This window comes from Pleurodeles waltl, chromosome 3_2 (genome assembly GCF_031143425.1).
Source record: "Pleurodeles waltl isolate 20211129_DDA chromosome 3_2, aPleWal1.hap1.20221129, whole genome shotgun sequence".
Lineage (NCBI taxonomy): Eukaryota > Metazoa > Chordata > Amphibia > Caudata > Salamandridae > Pleurodeles > Pleurodeles waltl.
In genome coordinates this window covers 50,944,324-50,965,904 of record NC_090441.1, presented here as the reverse complement: position 1 = coordinate 50,965,904, position 21,581 = coordinate 50,944,324, and the positions used below count along the sequence as shown (strand labels likewise).

General features: G+C 44.3%; 1 protein-coding gene across 1 annotated transcript in view; it reads left to right on the top strand.

The window, feature by feature from the left end:
* The window catches only part of RASL10B (RAS like family 10 member B), a 210,775-nt gene extending 189,536 nt beyond the window's left edge, over positions 1-21,239 (top strand). Inside the window, exons 3-4 of the mRNA XM_069226740.1 lie at positions 12,801-12,925; positions 19,516-21,239. Of these exons, the coding sequence (XP_069082841.1) occupies positions 12,801-12,925; positions 19,516-19,786 (396 nt within the window). The 3' untranslated portion in view covers positions 19,787-21,239. The remainder of the gene's footprint in view (positions 1-12,800; positions 12,926-19,515) is intronic.
* The last annotated feature ends 342 nt before the right edge of the window (positions 21,240-21,581 follow it).

Here is a 21,581-nt window from a genome sequence, read left to right as displayed (position 1 = left end):
GTGTTGGCAGTATAATCAGGTACGGGGTAGGCTTCTGTCCACCTTGTTAATGTACATACTACTACAAGGACATACTTGTATCCTCTGCATCTTTCCATTTGTATATAGTCCATTTGTATGACCTCAAAAGGATGTTCTGGAGGATGAAATCCTCCTGAGCCTACCGTCACACCCTTCCCGATGTTGTACTGGCAACATATCATGCATGTTTGGACCTTGTTTTTGGCTGCGGCTCTAAGGTGCTTATTGTCCCATATAGATCTTGTTGCATCTAGCATAGCCTTTTCTCCTAAATGGGCTGGCCCATGTATTGTTTCTATAATGATCTGTACCATGGCGTCTGGTAGATACCAGACTGCTTTGTGTGGCACCATCCATCCCTGGTCTGTCAAGATCCCTCCCTCCTTTTTCCATTTTTCTTTTTCTTCTTTTGTAGCATGACTCTGTATGTCTAGTATATCAATAGCGGTATCTCTGGTATTTTGTGTATGTCCTATAAATGTAAGGTCATGGGGTGACCCTTTGTCTACGTCTTTCTGTGTCATTTCCTGAGCTGTTTGGTCTGCTAAGGCATTTCCTATAGCGACATCATCTGTTCCCTTTGAATGTGCTTTGCATTTAATTACAGCTATTTGTTCGGGCAAGTGTATGTCGTCCAATAACTGTGCTATGAGGTCTGCATGTTGTATTTTTGATCCATGGGATGTCATGAAGCCCCTTTCTCTCCACAGTGTTCCGAAGTTGTGTACTACCCCGAAGGCATACTGTGAGTCGGTGTAAATGTTTATCTTTTTTTTCTTCCCTATGTGACAAGCTCTACTCAAGGCTATTAATTCTGCAGCCTGCGCCGAGAGAGTTGGTATTTGTCGACATTCTAGTACCTGTGTTTTTGTGGTTACTGCATAGGCCGCTTTCAGTTCCCCTTTTTCATTTCTTTTACATGAGCCGTCCACATATATATTTTGTTCCGCATCTTTTAAAGGAATATCTCCTAGGTCTGATCTTGGTTTCGTCACTTGTTCAATCACTTCTATACAATCATGTACTCCGTCTGTCTCTTCAGGGAGAGGTAAGAGTGTCGCTGGATTCAGGGTGTTACATCTAAGTATTTGAATGTGGGGTTGGAACAGTGTCAGTTCATACCCTGTCAATCTGGCTATGGTCAAATGTTGAGTCTGTGTTCTATTGAGTAGTAGTTCCACTGCATGAGGAACCCTTACTACTAGTGGGTGTCCTAATACTATGGTGTCACTTTGTCTGATAGCTTGGGCTGTCGCTGCTACAGCTTTCAGGCATGCAGGAAGGGCTTGCGCTACTGGATCCAGAGTGGATGAAAAATATCCGCACGGCCTTTGTTTGCCTGCTTGTTCCTGTGTAAGAACTGACAAAGCAGTCCCATTTTTCTCAGTAACAAATAATGTAAAATCTTTGTGGTAATCGGGGGTAGCTAATACAGGAGCCTGACACATTGCTTGTTTGAACGTTTGGAATGCGTGTGTATGTTCCTCTGTCCAGGGAAGTTGGGGTGTTGCACTTGCTTCCAATGTTGTGAGGTGTACAAGTGGTTTAGATATTAATGCAAACTGAGGGATCCATTGTCTGCAGTAGGATGTTAATCCTATGAATTCACGTACTTGTTTCTGTGTTTTTGGTTGGGGTATATTTAGTACCAACTGTATTCTTTCTTGTGTTAGTTGTCTACCCTCCTTCGACAGCAAGTGCCCTAAGTAGGCCACTTGCTGTTGACAAAACTGTAACTTGTTTGGTGACACCTTATGACCATTTTCAGCAAGAAACGTTAATACAATTAACGAAGCTTGTACACATGACTGTTCAGAGCGAGCCGTGATGAGTAAATCATCAATGTATTGCAGGAGTGCAGTATTTTGAGGCATTTGTATAGTGTCTAATTGTCTTTTTAATGCCTGACTGTAGATGCTCGGGCTGTCAGTGAAGCCTTGAGGAGCTCGTGTAAACCGGAAGCTCCTTCCGGACAGTGAGAACCCGAACAAATACTGGCTATCTTCATGTATGGGTACGCTGAAGAACGCATTCTTGAGGTCGATGACGGTGAAATAAGATGCCTCACAATCAATAGTAGTTAAAAGTGTGGAGATATCTGGTACAACAGGATGTTGGGACACCACACACTTATTGAGTTCTCGTAGATCAACTACCAGTCTATAACTGGGATTTTCACCTTGTTGGACTTTCTTTGCTACTGGTAATACAGGGGAATTAACTGTGTTTGAAGGTACTTCTATCACTACCCCTGCTTTGATGAGATCTTCTATGATGGAAATGAGATCTCTCTCAGCTTGCGGAGGTATTTTATACTGGCGTAATCGTGGTAGTATGGCTCCATCTTTCAATATAATTTTGTGAGGCGCAATAGTCATTCGCCCAACCGAGGTGGAGCTGGTGGCCCACAATTCGGGGGGAAGGTGTGCAAGCCGAGGATCCAACTCTCTAACGGTATAGTGGCCTTTAAAATCTCGTAAGAAAAGGCGTACGTCCTGGGGGAGCATACTATAATAGCTCCCAATTCTTTCAGTTGTTTAATGCCTAGCAAATTTTCGGGACAAGCATCTGTTAAAAGAAGATCGGTGGTCGTGGTGAGGGGGCCGACTTGTAAAGGTAAGGGCTCTGAAGTACTACTAGTAATGGGCTGACCTGAAAAACCTAGGGAAACATTTTTATTACCTGACAGTGGTGCTTGAGGCAGTTCATTGTGATCAATTGTTGTTTTGCTTGCCCCGGTATCCAATAAAAACTTATTTTCTTGTCCCAGGAGGTGAACGTCCACATATGGACCAGTCTGGTCCACAGGTATAGGGATAAGGGGCAATTTATCCTCTTCCCTCCCTGGGCAACTTCAGAAGAAACTGGGAAAGTCGGCATACCCATTATCCTCTCCATTCATGTACATCTGTGCGCTCTGTTTTATTTCTCTATCCTGGCTCTTGGGGACTCTTCCCTCTGTTTTGTATTGTTCCCGAGGAACATGGGGTCTAGATAACGTTTTACCGGTGGCCAAATTGTGTTTCAGAACAGGGCATGTTACATTCCCTTGCAAGTCTTTGACATAATGTCCTTGTTTCTTACAGTAATTACAAACACCCTTGGAGGTAGTTGTTGTCTTTTGTTGTTGTGGCGGCGGGCCTGTTCTGGGCATTACAGTCTGTGCGACTAAAGCTCTTATCTTAGTTTCTTTCAGTCTTGTTTTTTCACGCTCTTCTTCCTCCCTCAGTCTATTTTGATGATATTGTAATATTCGTAAAACTTGGGAGGGAGTCTGAGCCTGCCAGGAACTTTCAACTCTTTGAACCCTTTCCTTTAATTTAGGCAAGCTATTTTCTACCAATTTGGACACAAACAGGTGGGGGTAAGAGTCACTATTTGGTTTAAGACCGCTATTGATAGCGAAACATTCCTCTAATCGGGAATAATAATCCCCAGTATCCTCACCAGGTTTTTGCTTACAAGCCGAAATGGCGTCCCAAACCTCTTTTTTAGTAGTGAGGAGTTGGGGTAATACTTTGAGAATAAGACCTGGCAACGCCTTTATATCCTGGTGTATATCTCCCCCTGCTGCGCGATCATTTTCACGTGTTTCAAGAGTTGCCCAATTTAATTCACCAGCATCAACTACCCAGTTTTTCTCTCTCAATTTTTCATAAATTCCCGAGGGCAACAAATGTTTCAACATGATTGTCATATCTGCTAATGTATATGTTCCCATCGTAAGGACATCCGCGAGTTCTTTAAAGAATCCTGTAGGATCCCTAGAATGGGATGGAACCATTTCTTTCATTTTCATAATTTCCATTTTAGTAAGGGGGGTATATACAAAAACTCTGTGCAAGTTATTTCCAACATCTGTTCGTGGGTGTACCTCTCTGAGAGGAAAATGACGAAGTGTGTCTTTCTGTTGTAAATCATGGTGTCGTGACCGAAGAAGTGTTCGTGTTACTTCGTCATGATACTCCTGTCTAGCCTCAAGGAATATGTTCAAAAACAGACTTGGGTCTTGTACGAATGTTAAGGACGTGCACTTAGACAATAAATCTTCGAGGGCCTTTTGATGGGGTCTAATTATTTTATTTAGCGTCATCAAGTGTTGGGTCATATATATACTGGCCAATCTACGTTGCGTAAGTGGGAGATTAGAAAATAACTGGGCAATGACATCTGGATTGTATATTTTTGGTTGCGAGGTCCACAGGGTGGCGGTACGAGCTAATTCCTGCTCCTCAACTGTTAAGGGAGGTTCCTGATCAAGGAACCATTCTAAGGCTTCCTCTGTTTCCTCATATAATTCTTCACTCGTTGGGGCCTCGGGAAAAAAGGAAACAGTTGTATACGTAGAGGGGGTAAATTTTTCTCTTTTTCCGAGGTCCCCACGAAGTGGACATTGTTTAGTAGGTCGTGAGGGACCCTCTTTGAATTTACGTTGTTGTTGTATCATAAGGGCCAATAAGGTACCTACTGCTCCATCTTTCTCATCCTCTACTTCTTCAGTTTTTTCATTAAGGTCATTAATAATGTCTGCTAATTTTGTAGGAATTTTCAAACCATTTGCCTGGAAATATCGTGCAAAGAGAAGTGTCATGAAAGTATATATGTGCATTTTTTGTCTCTTATTTTTCCCCTTCATAACATCTGTATATGCGGTGGAATCTCCACCTCGTAACATATATTCAATCATACTGTCAATGGTACTTTGTACTGCAGGCATTTTCTCTATTTTAGTCCAAATATCAACTAACTGTTTTCCTTGTTCATCCAAAGCGGGATATCTTTTATATAATGGATCATGGGGACACTGCACTTTATCCTCCCCGCCCGCTGCTTCGTCTCCTCCCGCTGTCTCTACCAGAGAAAGGCGTCGGGTGCGTTCTGAAAGGTTGTCAATTATAGCTGGGGGAAGTGTTACCACTTGACCAGGTCCAGGATGGACGGGCCGCATATCAGTAGAATACGGGGGTGGTACGTCCAATAAGTCTATGAGGGGTTATTCTTCAAAATCTATAGGAGCGCTGGGAAGGAGACCATGTTTCAATTTAACCTGACCAGCAACCTCACATTTAGGTAACACCGGATACAGACCGGTCATATTTCCTTGTTTTTCTCTATTTGTTTGGTCAAGAACTGTTTCCTTTCCTGTCTGCAATAATTCGTCTGACTTCGCTTTTTCTGACATTTTCTGCGCTTTTTCAACTTTATTCTGAGCTTTCTCCTGTCTCCTATGGGCTTCTTTCCTCCACCATTCCACAGAATCTAATTGAGCCTGTCTCGCTTTCCTTTTGAACAACTGTTCCTCTACCTTAAGGACACTTTCTATATCAAAAGTCCCGCTGCTGGGCCACCGATATTTTTCTTCCAACTTCTCAGTATATTCCACCCATAAGTCCAAAAAGACTATTGCCGACATGCCATGTTTATTATACATAAATCTAGCTGGCGTGTCCTTAGGTGGAAGAACCACCTCTTTTTCTAAAAACTTTTTATCCTTAGATTTAGTCTTAAATTTGGCAAACAACGACATTTTGTTACTAAATCTATACTTTTACCGTTTCCTTAATTGGAAAACGTCTTGATACTATTCAGTAATACTCACCGAACAGCAAATCCAGAATTTTCGATCGAATCCAGACGCTGCGCGTGTCAGGGGTCTCAGACGTCTCGGACTCCTCAGTTCCTCGATGTCGGGCTCGGGTATGGACCTCCCGCGTCTCTCACCGCCTCATATGTCTGCCGGTCTCAGTCAATCCCCCGCATCTCCGAAGGAATTCGGTGGGAAATCCCCACCGGGTGCACCTGAAGTCCGTCAAGAGAGGAAACAGGGGAAAACACCGCGGCCGGCAAAAACCGGCGCGTGTAGAGAAGGGAAGGTCCCTGTTCGGGTGCCAAAAATGTGGTAAATAATTTATTTTACCTTATTTTATTTCATAATTTTCTAGTAATAGGTAAATGAGGAAGGAGACAGAGTCCGGGACGTGGAGTATAATCAAGGTTTATTTCAATAACTCGAGTTAAGGGAGAGCTCCCTCACCAAGCGGGTTAGGGAGTGGTCTGCCTAACATTGCGCAGTTTGCAGCTTTTATACATTTCTTGCACAACACAAGCGAATGGCAATAATTCTATAATTTTCCATCAAGCAAACTTTAGAAAAACACTTCTATGTGCGTCAGTGGAAATACGTAAAAAATAGCATGCAGACAGAGAAATGTCAAAGCTGGGGTGGAGAATAGAGTGCGAGAGGAAAAGAGAAAAAATAACAGGTGTAACTGTGTTCCAACCACAGGTTGTTCCGTCGAAGCGACCTTTTTCTCTAGACAACGGCAGAATCGGCTTAACCACAGCTACGTGGGCGGCTCACATCCTGCCCAAAGCGTATCATGCAAGGCAGTTTGTCTCCAGCTGCACTCTCCAGAGTGTCAACAATAAGGTTTGTCAAGACATTCTCAAAATGGATGCTTACTCTCAAAATGGATGCCCAGATGTCAAGATACAGTGATTGCATGAGGGTGCGATATTTTACTTTTCCACATCTCACTCATCCCCATCAAAACCTCATGGAATTCAGAAAAATCACCTCCGTCATTGGCGTCAAATAACCAAAGACCAATGGGTGCTAGATATAATACAATTCGGCCACCTCCTAGAGTTTATGCAAGTTCCTCCGTTAACACCACCTTCTCGGGTGCAAAAAAAACACCTGCGTTTGATCAACTTAGAAGTGGGGATTATGTTAAAAAAAGGATGCAATAGAGATTGTGTCCTTTTCCCAAAGGGGCAAAGGTTTTTACTCCCGCTTCTTCTTGATTCATAAAAAGTCTCGCTTATAGAAGCCGATCCTAGATTTAAGGGAGCTAAACAAGTACATGAGAAAGCAAACTTTCCGCATAGTCATACTGCAGGACATCTTGCAGCTTATCGAAAGAGCAGACTACATGGCTTCCCTAGACCTTCAGGACGCCTACTTTCATATACCCATTCATCCAAGTCACAGAACATTCCTGAGATTCACGATAGCCGGCAAGCACTTTCAATTCAAGGTACTTCCCTTTGGCCTCAAATCCGCACCCCGGATTTTTACCAAATGCCTAGCTCCAGTCGCAGCTTACCTCAGATGCAACCAACACCAAGTCTTCCCATACTTGGACGACTGGCTAGTAAAAGCACCCATTATCCAGGTAGCGCGCAAATCTATTGCAGCAACCTTGTGTCTTCAAGCAGTTGGGCCTCAATCTCAATCAAGAGAAATCAGTGCTCCAGCCATCGAAACGGATAGGTATATTAGACACACAGCAGGCCAAAGCATACCCAACATCGGACAGGCAAGAAATGTAGATTGCACTAGAGAAGCGTCTACAGACAAAAAAGTCTCTTTCAGTTTGACGATACAAATCATTAATAGGAATGATGTAATCTTTTATCAATCTGATCCCATTCTGTTGTCTTCATATGCGCCCACTGCAAGAGGAGCTATACAAGCAATGGAAACAGGTGCAAGGGTTTTTCGAAGACATAATACAGGTAACTCCACTAATGGTAACATCTCTCAACTAGTGGACAGTTTGTGCAAATGCCTCGGTAGGACTACCATTCTTGTCTCAAATCCCCTCATTAACAATAACAACAGATGCGTCAATGGACAGATGGGGTGCATATCTACAGGATCTTCAAGTAAGCGGCAAATGGCCAACCTCTCAACACACTCTTCATATCAACCTCCTCGAACTGAGGGCAGTATTTTTGGCGCTACAAGCCTTTCTTTCAAGAATTCGCTGGACATCGGTGTCTGTTAGAACAGACAACACCACGACAATGCACTATATCAACAAGCAAGGAGGAACTCGCTCCCATCTTCTATCCCAGGAAGCACAAGCCATTTGGAATTGGAGCATTCAGCATTTGGTGCACATAAAAGCAGAACACGTCCTATGCCATTGCAGATTCTCTGAGCAGACTAACAACATCTACCCACGAATGAGAATTAGATCAACAGACACTGAACAAAATATTCTGTCAGTGGGGCAAACCAAACCTGGATCTCTTCGCTACCTTCCAGAACGCCAAATGCCGGTTTTACGCAAGCTGGCATCACCAGAAGGGGCCGTGGGGGGATGCCTTTTCGATTGCATGGTCAGGAATCTGTGCTTATGCTTTTCCTCCAATCCCTCTCCTCCCGAGAGTGATCAGCAAGATCAAGTCAGAGCCCTGCCAGATAATGTTAACAGCCCCTGCGTGGCCACAATACAGGAACCTTTTTTACAATTCAGAGAGGACAGCGTCATCTTACACACCAACCCTAAATTTATACCCAATGTCCCCTCGGATTTTCATCTCAACTAACCTGTGGTATTGAGAACTTTCTTCCCTAGGCCCTAAACGGCAGTGGAAAAATCACTTCACTCGCTAGATCTGAAGAGATGTCTCAAGTTTTATTTGGACAGAACAAAATCTTTTCGAAAAACAAACCATCTGCTTGCAGTAACCATAGTAAAGGGTTCCCAGTGACTAAACAGACTATTTCTCGGTGGATTACAAGTGCAATTGTTCATTGCCATCAGAAAGCTGGCCTACTTTTAGACTCAAAGGTGCACGCACTTTCAACTAGAGCTATTTCCACGTCCTGTGCGCTATTTTCAGGAGTGTTATTACCGGACATCTGCTGAGTTGCAACATTGAAAAATGCACATGCCTTCACAAGACACTACTGCTTGGATACTGAAATGCTCAGGGATGCAGCAGTTGGGCAGGCAGGCCTCAAACATCTGTTCCAATGAAGGTGAGCCATGTGGTATTACCCACCATCCGCTTTGCTACTGCATTAATGCACATTTTAAAGAATTTTGCAATTCTTCTGTTATATTTAGAGCCAAACATAACTGTTAAGGATGTTCATACTGTCTTCTAATGCTAGAATGTTTATATAGCCAACTACAGAAAATGTGCTACTTACTGCTTGCTATTCTGATTCAAGCATGTTAATCTATTGGACCAACCACTGATGCGTCCACTTCACCTTTATGAAGACCACCGCATGCCACCACGCCCCTTGCTCCCCAGGCAGAAACTGGAGCCAAGTCACCAAAACCCATCTCACCGATGCCCTGAGCAACTCTTTCCCCCCCCACCCACCGGATGCCACAAATACGAACGACTCAGCACACAACCTGTACTGCTGGATTTCAGCAACAATGCGCACAACAGCAAGGAGCTATTCACCATAGTCAAAGAATTAACGAACCCTGGATCAGGTACCTCAAACATCCCCCCCCCCTGCAACAACCTTGTCACCTTTTTTCACCAGATAATCCAGGACATTTACAAAGGATTCAAGAACCAAAATCTGCGCTCATGGCCCACCAGCATCAACAGGGACCCCTTGCTGCAGACCCTCTGGACCCCTGTCTCCACATAAGACACCTGAAAACTCATGAACTCCATCCATTTAGGGGCACCCTTGGACCCGTGCCCACATCACATCTTCAACCTGCCCAGCTCCACCATCGCACCAGAGCTTTGCCAGACTATCAACCGCCCCATCGAAACCACCACCTTCCCATCCGATTGGAAACACGCAGAAATCAACCCACTCCTGAAGAAACCCTATGCCGACCCAAGGGAGATTAAAAAACTACACTCATCTTGCTGCTTCCCTTCCTAGCCAAGGTAACAGAAAAGGCCATCAACATGCAACTGACGGAGTTTCTTGAATCAAACCACATTCTAGACCCCTCACAGTCCAGATCCAGGAGCAACCACAGCATCGAGACAGCCCTCCTTGCAGCCTCAGACAACATCCGCTCCATTCTGGCCCACAGACACCACCGCCCTTCTCATCCTTGACCTCTCTGCCACATTCGACATAGTCTTCTGCTCCACCCCCTGCACCAAAGTACTAGAATGGATTCAGTCCTTGCTGACCTGAAGAAACCAGCGTGTCAGACTTCCACGGTACACTTCGGAGTCTAAGAAATATGCTGCAGAGTAGTACCCCTGGGATCTTCACCAAGCCAGACACTCTTCAACATCTACATGGCCCCCTCGCTAAGATCTTCACACAGCATGGACTAAACATCGTCTCCTATGCCGACGACACCCAGCTGCTCCTCTCCCTGACCGACGACCCATCAACGGCCAAGAGAAATTTCCACAACGGTATGAGAGCAGTCATCACCTGAATGGAAGCTAGTTGCCTCAGGCTCAACTCGGACAAGACAGAGATTCTCATACTTGGCTCCACCTCCTCCGCCTGGGACGACTCCTGGTGGCCAGCTGCCCTAGGAAATACCCCCACCAACCACGCAAGCAACCTGAGCATCATCCTGGATCAATGCTCTCCATGACTAGTCAAGTCAATGCCGTCTCTTCTGCCTGCTTCCACATCTTGCGGCTCCTTTGAAAGATCTTCAAGTGGATTCCCACTGACACTAGAAGGATGGTCACCCACGCCCTGGTCAGCAGCAAATTGGACTACGGCAACGCACTCTACGCTGGCATCACAAAGAAGCTACAAGCAAGACTACAGAGAATCCAGAATGCAGCAGCAATAGTCATCCTGGATGTCACCCACCACAGCCACATCTCCACCCACATGAGAGACCTTCTCTGGCTCCCGGTCGACAAACGCATCACCTTCAAGCTATTGACTCACACCTATAAGGCACTTCACAACATCGGACCAGACTATATCAACCACTGCCTGACCTACACTCCTGCCAGGCAACTCTGATCCTCCCATTCCGCCTTTGACGCCATCCTCAGAATCTAGAAAAGCACAGCTGGAGGAAGATTCTTCTCCTGCCTTGCAGCCCGGACATGGAATACACTCCCTCTCACCCTCAGATAGGCTGCATCACTGAAGCAATTCAGGAAGGATCTCAAGACCTGGGTCTTCAAATGATCAGCATGCCCACCACAGCGCCTTGAGACCACACGGGTGATAAGCCACGCTTTACAAGTACTGATTGATTGACTGATGAGGAGTGATACCCTGAAACTAGGCCCAGGATTCTGGTTTCTGGTCCAGGGAGGATCTAGCCTGGCAATTCAGGCTGGACTGTTCCCATGGGGATCAGGATCAAGACTGATTTGCATAGGTCTGGGTTCAACCTGGGGTGGTATGGTGAGCAAAGTAATGATGGATTAAACCCAGATCTGTGACTGGGGGTGAATGTTTGATTTGTTCAGTATGCCGTCCATTATCTGTTCTTTTTGCTGTCAATGAGGTAAGCAGGGTACTGTGTATCAGTAACAAATCCAACTAAACTCACTTCGAAATAAATAAATACATTGACTTAATCTCAATAATTTAAATTCTGATTTCACTGATGTGTTTTACATGAGTTAATGGAAACATGAAATCCCTAATCTCTGTCACAGGGCCAAGAACAAGAAAGATCTCTTTGCGGTGATATTTTATTTGCTTTGTTCCAGTGATCCTGTCAGCAGCACTTAATTGGTAAATAAATAATAAGTATATATAAATAAGGCCAAGGGTCCAACATGTTTCTAGGGTTGACCATTCGGGAGCAACCCACTGTCATTTCCAAGGCCACCCATTGGCACCGCCAGCTCTCTACACTGCCAGGAGATATGACCCAGGAGCACAGATCTCTTCACTCCAGATTTCAAGAGGACCACATTTTTACTACAGAGCAAGGGATAGTAAATCATCTGACTTTGGCAATGCAAGATATAAGTGAAGACGTGTGCTCATACTTCCTTGGTAACCCAGGCAGATTACTACCTGGAGAGCACTTGAAGACTATGAAGCTTGAAAGTACTCTATGCAGCAAGTAGTATATTGGTGGAAGACAGGGGCGGCTTCTCCGCTAACTTGGAGCAGCATCATCCAACTGCTTTTAGCAGAAGGAAAAATAAAATTTTATTTTTTAGCTGAGCCAGATTAGGGCAGGCGGGGCTGGAGGGGAGGAGTGGTTCGTGCACCAAAAGTGTGCGTGTGTTTGGCCGGCCCAAACACACATGCACACTTTGCATTTCTCCTCCCAGCTGTATTGCACAGCCGATAGGAGAAAGTGCACAGGCCTTCACCTTCTCGGTGAGCGCCGAAGCAAGCCGCTCACATCAATCACAATTCTGCTGTCACTTTTTGCAAGGTTTACTGCAAAAAGTGTTTCAAATAAATGCTTTCATTTGCCAACACAGAAGTTACTTACAGTTGTTTTGGAGGAAACATGCAATTTTAATGTTAACATCTCAGTTCTAATCATGAACTTCTCTTTATGTGCAGAATTTGCAGTTTCTCAGAGGCTGCTTATCCTTACCATATATTTGAATATGTGGATGCTTAAAGGAAGTTACTCAGCTCTACAGTTTGCCTCTTGCATGCAATTTAGTATTTTTTTCTTTTTTTGACGATTCTGATGTGTAAAATCTTCTTCGTAAGTGATTGTATTGGAGGAGAAGCAGAGCTGTATTGTTTATGTATCAGAAATACCCTACGTGCACTACTTGTTCCAAAGCTCCGCTTCCACCCCACACACCCTCTCCCTCACGTTTCTTCTCATTGATCGGATTTATTGCCGATACAGCAGGAAACTCTAAACTAAACGTTCTTTGGGAAAGACAGCGCCTATGAACTTGTACCTTTGACCCTCCTGGGTAATCAAACGGAAATGCAGTACTACCCGCACTTTATCTATGTTTAGGTGCTCATAAATATGTCCCAGTGGTGAACACCTGCTACCACCGGCACACATTAAGCAATGCAGTTGACTTTGACGTCATTGACAGGTATAACAGGTTTTCTCTCTCTGTTTCAGGAGTGGGCAGATGCCTGCTGCAGGGGACTTCGCAGTGCCCACGCCTATATCCTGGTCTACGACATCTGCTGCTTCGACAGCTTTGAGTACATCAAAACTATCAGACAACAGATCCTGGAAACCAGGTGAGTGTGCGCCGGATCGCGGCACAGGGGCATCTCTAGAAGTGATTTTGGAAGGGAAGAGAACAAGCAGGGCACTCAAGGGGCCATAAATAAAACTTGTGGGGCTGCCTACAATAGGCAATCATGAAGATTAAAAATGTGTAAAAAAAAATGAAAAAAATAAAGGTTAAAGATTCAAAGATTAGTTATGAATTAATTTATTATTCATATACAAAACACTTAAACTACCCAAACATTAGAAATGTAAAAGTTATAGTTATAACTTAGTTATAATTTTCACCCCACCAAAAATTACTATAACTTGCAGACCTCCATACACGGTGTTGTGAAGTCCATTCCTGTCTTTCACATGCGCAGCTTATACCCTATCATATTCCATCACTTGTAGCATGTGTGTTAATAGCATTCATAAGAACACTCATAACATCTGAAGTAACATAATTTATGTGAAGACTTCATGGTAGAGGGGCAAGTTATAGTTAATCTTGTCTGGCTAGTGAGTTCACAACACTGTGTATGGAGTTCTGTGAGTTATAGTAAATTTCGGGCGAGGCGCAAATTATAACTAAGTTATAACTATAACTTTTGAAACGAAGTCAATGACATGGATCCATTCTTTCTCTCTTGGAAAGTCCCATGATAGATCATCGTTGCAGTGCAAGTCTTCGGATAAGTCAAAAGTAAAAGAGAAACACTAGAAGTCTGAGTGGGCCTTCTCCTTGCGTAGCCACTATCTGTCTGAGAAGTTGCAATCTTTCTCTTAGTACCTGTTGAGGAGATAATTTCAATGCACCCCAAAGTCCCTGGTCAATTGGCAACACCACGGCAGATTGAGGCATTTAAGAAGGACAACCTCCAAATCTTCAGCAGTTTGTTTCCTTCCTTTGACACGTCTTCAGACCCTATGCATCCGCTGATGTCACTAGTTGTGTTGCTGCAGGCAGGTCTGCCTTCGGCACTGTATGTGTCTCCTAACCCCTTTTTGGGTTAATCTCCAATTCGTAGCAGACTCCACGTCCGGCAGTGCACTCCATGCCGGTTCTAACTGCATTGATGTCTGCACAGACCACGAGGAAGACGTCAATCCCTTTGTTCTGTCCATCTCCCAATCATATCTGTCTTGACCTCGGCCGAAGCCGGACTCAAGCTCACTCCCTACATGCCCGGCCCCATATACTCTGTCTCTGATAAGACAGTACATTTACCTGAGAGCCGCTCCCCAATGCTCCATAACTGTTTGGATCGAACTCTGACCAGAGACAACCATCTTTTGGTAATGATGGTGAGTATGAGTTCTCCCCACAATATGATGGACAATTTTTATATGAACCTACAAAGGACAGTGGGCTAGGCACTACCCCATTGCCCTTCCATGAAAGAGTCTGCTTTATTCATCATGGTCATTAGACGGGTGGCTATCTTAGATCTGCAGTTGTCTTCTGTTGAGGTGAACACCATCATCCTCACAGAAATGCTACAACCTCATCTGAACCCCTGCTGCCATTCAGTGAGGCCCTGACAACAACCTCATAGACACTTGAACTAAGCCTTGGTCTCTCGCGCCTGTAAACAGAATGGTGTCACATTGTCACAGACCTGCTCTGGGTGACTCTGCACTCTTCACACAACACCTTACTCCTAAGAGCCTGGTAGAACAGGCCTCCATTAGCAGTGTTAACCCCCAATTATTTGCCTACTATTTCCTGAGAGAGAGCATCGAAAACAATTGCGACATTTGGGAAGAGAATGTTTTCTTTGGCTAGCCTCCCCCTTAGGTCAGTCAATGCGAGCTGTTTGCTGGGACGGTAATCCCATGCCTTATGGGACACTGTTCATGAGATCTTATGAGCAGTCCCAGAAATGTTTTCCACCAACTTGGCACAGACCATTCAAGATGGCCAGAATGTGGCAGAGTACATAATCCAGTGAGGCCTCAGCACTAGCTTGGTGCACCACCACCAACATGTGGATGCGATCCATTGCTTCTTGGGTGAACCCCTAGAGTGCTTCAAAGAGAATAGACCAACCGCGGCGTGCTCCCTCAGTCTTTCACACTAACAAGGCAGTATCCAAAAAATGTCATCCATTTGAAGGCATCACTAGGGGTATCACCTTCAGACAGCGTAAAGGCCCACCACTCCAACAACAGGAACCCAAGTCCTTTCAAGTATAGGGTAGGGGATCAGGCAGACAGCATCCAGGCTTACATAGGCAGTGAGATGCCAAGTCCCCAGTCCCTCCTGCAACAGCCTCTAACCTGCTTTAATTTTCACTTAGCAGGCACGATCACCCCATGGGGCACAGGATCACTCATTTTCTTCACAGATAGCAAGCTATACCATCAGACAGGTAGGTCTTGTAAATAGTCCAGCAAGCCTACACCCTGCTATTAATTTCTGCCCCACCGCCTCTTCCACCTACATTAGAGTGGCTTTCAGTTTACCATTTATCTATTTTGCTGCAGAAAGTTCAGGCTGTTTTGGAGAAAGGAGCTGTAGAGAGGGTCCCAGCCTCAGAGAACAGAACGGGATGTTACTCTGATTATTTCCTAGTGCTAAAAAAAATGTGGAGGCATTTGCCATAGTTTAGATCTTCCACCTCTCAATTTCTTCCTGTGGAAGGATAAATATAGGATGCTTATCTGCCCTGGATCTTCCAGGAGACTAAATGGTGGTGTTGGAGCTGCAGGACACTTATTTCCATATCCCCATCTTGCAGGCCCACAGGGCCCTACTTGCAGTTTAGGGTTAGCCATAAGCGCTTTGCTGTGCTACCTTTCGGTCTCACCAGTGCCCCACTGGTGTTAATAAATGTGATGGCAGCAGTTGCAGCATACCTTTGAAGGTTGGGGGTACCAGCCTTTCCCTATCTCAATTACTGGCTGTTGAAGACAGGCTCACCACAGTCAGTTATGGACCACCTCCAGAAGATGGCAAACCTCCTTACATCGCTGGTATTCACCATCAATGTGCCAAAGTCACACCTGGCTCCTTTGCAGATTCCCATTCATCTGAGTAACCCTGGATAAGGTTCATTTTCCACCCTATCCTCTGGAACAATGAATCCAGGACATTCGGGTTATGATCCTGATGTTTCAGTGAGGATGGCTCTGAAGCTTCTTGGACTGCTAGCCTGCGGCACCTGGTTGTCGACCATGCTTGGTGGCATATGCCAGCCCCTGCAGTGGGGTCTTGTGTCAGTGGGCTATGCAACAAGGAAAGAGTAAGCACGGTTCATGGTTAAGTTCAGAAGGGCCACGTCCCAACACCTATATTTTTCAAAGCATGAAGAGTGTCAGATTGAGCAAAGGTCAGCCTTGCAGACAGTCTTCATTTTCAGGTCAGAGAGCCAGATGCTGTACATGTGCTAAATGTACAGGTGCCTGGCTGCCTTAGCTAAGCTTAGCCGGTCTGAAGATTTCACAGCCCTTAAGGTGTGACCTCAACCAGGCAAAGCGTGATGAGGTCCTCCCAACCATGACAAGGGGGTGTGTCACCAATAGACTCGGTCCTCGGCACTTCAGTTTTAGGCTCAGAAGTACCCAAGGCCGGCTGTTCATCAGTATGCCTTATCACAGAGTGAGGTGGGGTCAGCAAGTCTCACAGTCCCCCATCCCACTCTGTGACAAGTAAGGGAAAGTCTTCCTCTTATCGGCTGACCCATGACAAGTCAGCCAATTAGAGGAGGTGGCAGGATCTTCCAGCAGTCCCTTCTCCAAAACCTTCACTGGAACCACTGAGGCTTTCCTCCCACCACCCGACGTCACGACTGTGGCTTGGCAAGTTTTTTTGTGTTTTTTTTTAAAGAGGGATGCTTGTATGTATTTATGAATGTTTTTGTATTTGTGCGTACTACGAATGGATATGTTCATGTGCTTGTAAATGATGGATGTATGTGCATGTGTTTGTGAATAGATGGGTAAGTATGAGTATGTTTGTGTGTGCATGTGGGGCCTGCCTCACTGCTCAGGCACATCGCCGGCCTCCACTGCAGGGTAGTATGCAAAAGTCTGTAGTGGTAGGTGATCAACTGCAGTTGGACCAGCGACAGACTCCTCTCCCTTCCCCACCCAGAGCTGACAGTTTTGATGGATGATTCACTGCTGGATTGTGAAGGTCAGGTGGGAGAGGTGGAGCTCAAAGAACTCCATGTCTGCGACGGAAATCCACCTCCTTATCAGTCTTCTGTTTCTGCAGACCAGTCGCTTGGTGTTAAAGGTTTTTCCCCCATCCATCAAAGGAAGGCTAGTGTTGGTCACAGACAACACCATTGCCATGTGGTATTACAACTAGCGGGTGGGGTCCTGTTCACAGTGCCAGGAGGCTGGATCAGGCTGAATTGTGACAGTTCACCACCTGGTGGAAATTTTTAATGGTGGGGCAGACAAACTGTTGACCAAGACTAGTGGATCACGATTGTCAGCTACCCCAAGAGGTAGCCCAAGGTGTCTTCCACCACCACTGAGAATGCAGAATGTCAACACATTTGCACATTGAAGCTCAGCAGGCTATTGTTTGAGGATTCGTTCTGCTTAGAGTGTAGCATGTGACTCCTGTATGCCTCCACTGTTGTCCCACGTTCTGAAAAACATCATTAACTACCAGGCCCAGGTCACCCTAGTGGCTATGGATTGGGCTAAAAGAGTGTGATACTCACAACATCTGGCATGAGCATCTGTTATCTGATAAGGCTGCCACTTTGGGAGGGTCTTCTCTTGCAGCAGAATGGCAATGTATACTCTAGCTAGCTGCAGATTCCTCTGTGCCTTCCAGCATTCACGGTTTGGGGAATAATCTCTTTTCTATCTAAAAAGACCCAAAATAAAAATGATAAGTCTGCACACTGGCGTGAACCATTAGTTTTTGGGCATCAAGTGTGTGGATAATTTTCAGAAAGAAACTCAAATCCACAAGCTTGGTGGGCACCCATATAACACTTCAATTGTCACATCTGGGGTGGAGTTAAGTCAACACGGAACTGCATGACACCTCCTACTGGTGCTCAAGGGCTATGCGGAAAAGTCTTCCAGCTCTAGTCTAACTCTTGGAGATATTCTAAAGGCGAGAAATCTGCAGTTAGATAGATTATCCACCAGAAACAGTGTTACTTAAGGTAAGTATCTTGTTCTTTCTTGCAGGGTATTAAATCCTGGTAGAGAAAGGATATTCGAGATAAAGTTGAAATGTATTTTGTGTGATACACCGGATTTTGCACAAATTAGGTGCAATTTAAAAACAAATCCTATCCATTGTCCAGTTTTAAGACATTTAGAGTGCCTATGCAGTCTATCTTCTTTTAATATCTTGGGGACGATTTCTGAACCACTTATTAATTTTAGAAAAAAGCAGGAGGTCTGGTGGCCTCAAATAGGACACAGCAGGGCTTGTGACTCGCTTCTCCGTTTAAGTTAGGGCCAGTCTTCTGAAGTTTCTGTCAAACAGATTTCCCTGTCTGTACTGTGGCTACATTTGTACCTGCTGCTTAGTACAAAAAGTATGTATGCACCATTTGACTGGTGGAAAAAAATGCATTTTTGCACTTGTGTGTCCATGAATATGCATTTCTTTCATGAATATGCAATCTTTGCACTAGTTAATAGTTGCAAATGTTCATGCAAAATTGCATTGCACTAGCGCAATAAACATATTATCTCTCAAATGGTGCACTTAATCTGCTCCGAGAGACTGATATCGCACTATGTGCTAATGTAAGCATGACCTCCACAGTCTAGAGCTAACGTTGAGCATTAGCAGTGTTGATGTTATACAGGGGTAGCTGTTTGTCTTAAAATATGGTTGCTGGGGAATTTGGGCGTTATCAGTATTCTGCTCAAATTGTCAGACATATGCTAGGGCCGTGATGTTAGAAATGAAAAGGTTGATTTGTGTTGTTTTTCGTCCCTCATTCTTTGTTCGACGATCCTTGCTCCAAGCATCCTTTTTATTTCACTTCCTTTATTCGCCCCTTTCCTTGTTGTCATTATCTGTCGTATCCTCTTGCTCCCATATTATCTGTACTTCCCTTGAGCATTTTTATCAATCTTATCAGTATTGCTTCACTTTCTCTTGCCTTCTGCATCGCATATCCTCCTTCCTTTTCTTATACCTACCTGCTATCTTTATTATCGTGTTATTGCTCCCTTTGGCAACGAATCACTCTTACCAAACATCTTTCTCCATATCCACCTCTTAATGTCGGCCACGCACTTTTATATTTCACATCAACCATGGCTGCCCCTAATATCTCGCTTGTGCCTCTGTCCCTGTTTTCTTGCTCACCAACTTCATCTTTTTTATCGCTGTCAAAATAAATTGTATCCTCTTCTCATAACATTCATCATTAAAACAATACCCCTTCTTTTTCTCTTCAACCCTCTCACTTAATCTATTTCTTTGATCACCAACTCCTTTCCATTGTTTTCTCTGTCTGCTTAATCTATTGGTCCCCTTCCACATCTTCCTTACCTTTCACATCCACTTTTCATCTATCTTTTGCTGGTTACTAATGGTTTCCTACTCGTTATTTCTCTTTCAATTGCTTTCTCTCTCTCATTTTCAATTATATTTCTTACTTTGCATGATCTACACCAGGGTTATTGGAACCACGGAAACCCCCATCATCATCGTGGGCAACAAGCGAGACCTGCAGAAGGGCCGTGTGATCCCTCGGTGGAACGTATCCAACCTGGTGAAGAAAACCTGGAAATGTGGCTACATCGAGTGCTCAGCCAAGTACAACTGGCACATCCTGCTGCTCTTCAGTGAACTGCTCAAGAGTGTTGGCTGTGCCCGCTGCAAGCATGTGCACACAGCAATCCGCTTCCAGGGGGCGCTGCGCCGCAACCGGTGCACTGTCATGTGAAGAGGGACCCACAGTGACCCCATAGAATGGAGGCTATATACTTTTTCTTGCCCACTCCTCCTCCAAAGACTGAAATTTGCGCTGTAAAAAGGGGGGGTGGCAAATGGGAAGGACCAGAAAGAACATGGGAAACAACTCTTGTCAAGGTAGAACCTCGTATGGCGTCTATGGAAAAACTTACCACAACCAGCCCTGGCAGGAAAACGCTGGGTTATGAGCCGGCATGTCTCACTCCATTATGGTGGGTTGTGGATTATTTTTCTGTGGTTCACCATTGACTCTTGTCCACGTTATACACAAAGATGTATGACGGAGTGCCGACAACGCGATTCAAAATGAGAAACATAATTTTTTTACAAATTTATTTTGGGGGCACGAATCTTATTTACAACAAGGAAATCCTAGACAAGCTTGCGTGCATGGTTGGCAAGAGAAAGAAATGTCATGAATAGCAAGGAACTTGTTTAGAAGATGGTACACTTATTTCTAATGTCTGAAACAATGAAGTTGTAACATGCATAGATGGGGGCCAAGTTTGTTTTTATAGTTAAGATGGCTACCAATCTGCTTACCTTTCTGGCCTATTCAAAGCAGCACATCACTCTCCCACAGTATTTCTGTGTTGGTATAAGGTGTCTCCCTACTTCACACAGACCAGGAAAAGTGGTGGTCAGTTCATGGGAATGTAGAGAGAAACCGACATAAGTCAGGAAAGTCACCCATTCTTTAGTGGGTTTTGTGAAATGATTTACTATTGTACAGTACCTGCCAAGAATGAAGTAAGCAATAACTTGGAAGGGGAGAGAGGTACGGTGGCATATCTGAAGGCAAGCAAAGGGGGTGAATGTCTTCTCTACATCAGCACTTGGCTATTCCTGGGGGTATGTTGAATGTACATGTATTTAAAATTCGAATATTATTCCTCTCAATTTTTTACTTCTGGCTTTCCTTCTTTTTTTAACAAATCAGGTTTTTCCCTTGTTATTTCCTTTCTGCTTCACTCATTTCATTTCTTCTTCTGGTTCCCTTTTTTCCTTGTGGGGTAACCTCCCATACTCCCTTTTTCTGTTTCCTTTCCTTCTCTGTTTTTTAACTGTTCCCGATGCCTCATTTGGATCTGTGTTGCTTTCTTTTGTCCCCTTCTTAGTTATTAGTATGACCTTCTCCAATCTATGCGCTTTCTTCACTTTCTTCCCCTGTTCTTTCCTGTTTTCTGAATCCCTTCTTACCTTATAGTTCACAATTTTGAACTTCTTCTGAATATCTCGTTTTTGACTATTTAATTTTTTTATTTTGAGAAGTGCACATTTTTAAGTAATAAATTGAAAAGGAAAAATTAAGACGTTTTGAGGTATTACCTTGGCGGCTGCAGCCAACAATGAATATTTCCTTCTGAAACCAAGATGAGTGAAAATATGTCATATATTAACTAAACAATGTTATTGGGTAATTTAAGGATATGTATCTGGTATGTTTCCTCCAAGTCTCTGTTTTTCAATGGGATTAATACCTAACTGCTATCAAATCTTATTGAAGTTATACTGAACACACACCTTCCTGCTTACGCACGCCATCTACAACCGCTTACAAGAATTATAGTAGCCCACAGAACGCAAAACCCTTTATCAAATATCTGACTCTAAAACTAGGCAAACAATTCATACGCCTATGTTATATATGCTTCTTCTAATATAGAGCATTTTTTACTGCTAATAATTTAACAGAAGTAGATTATCTGTTTTGATTTGTGCTAACCACGACCTGCTATTCCTGTGGCAAACTTTCGCCCAAAGAT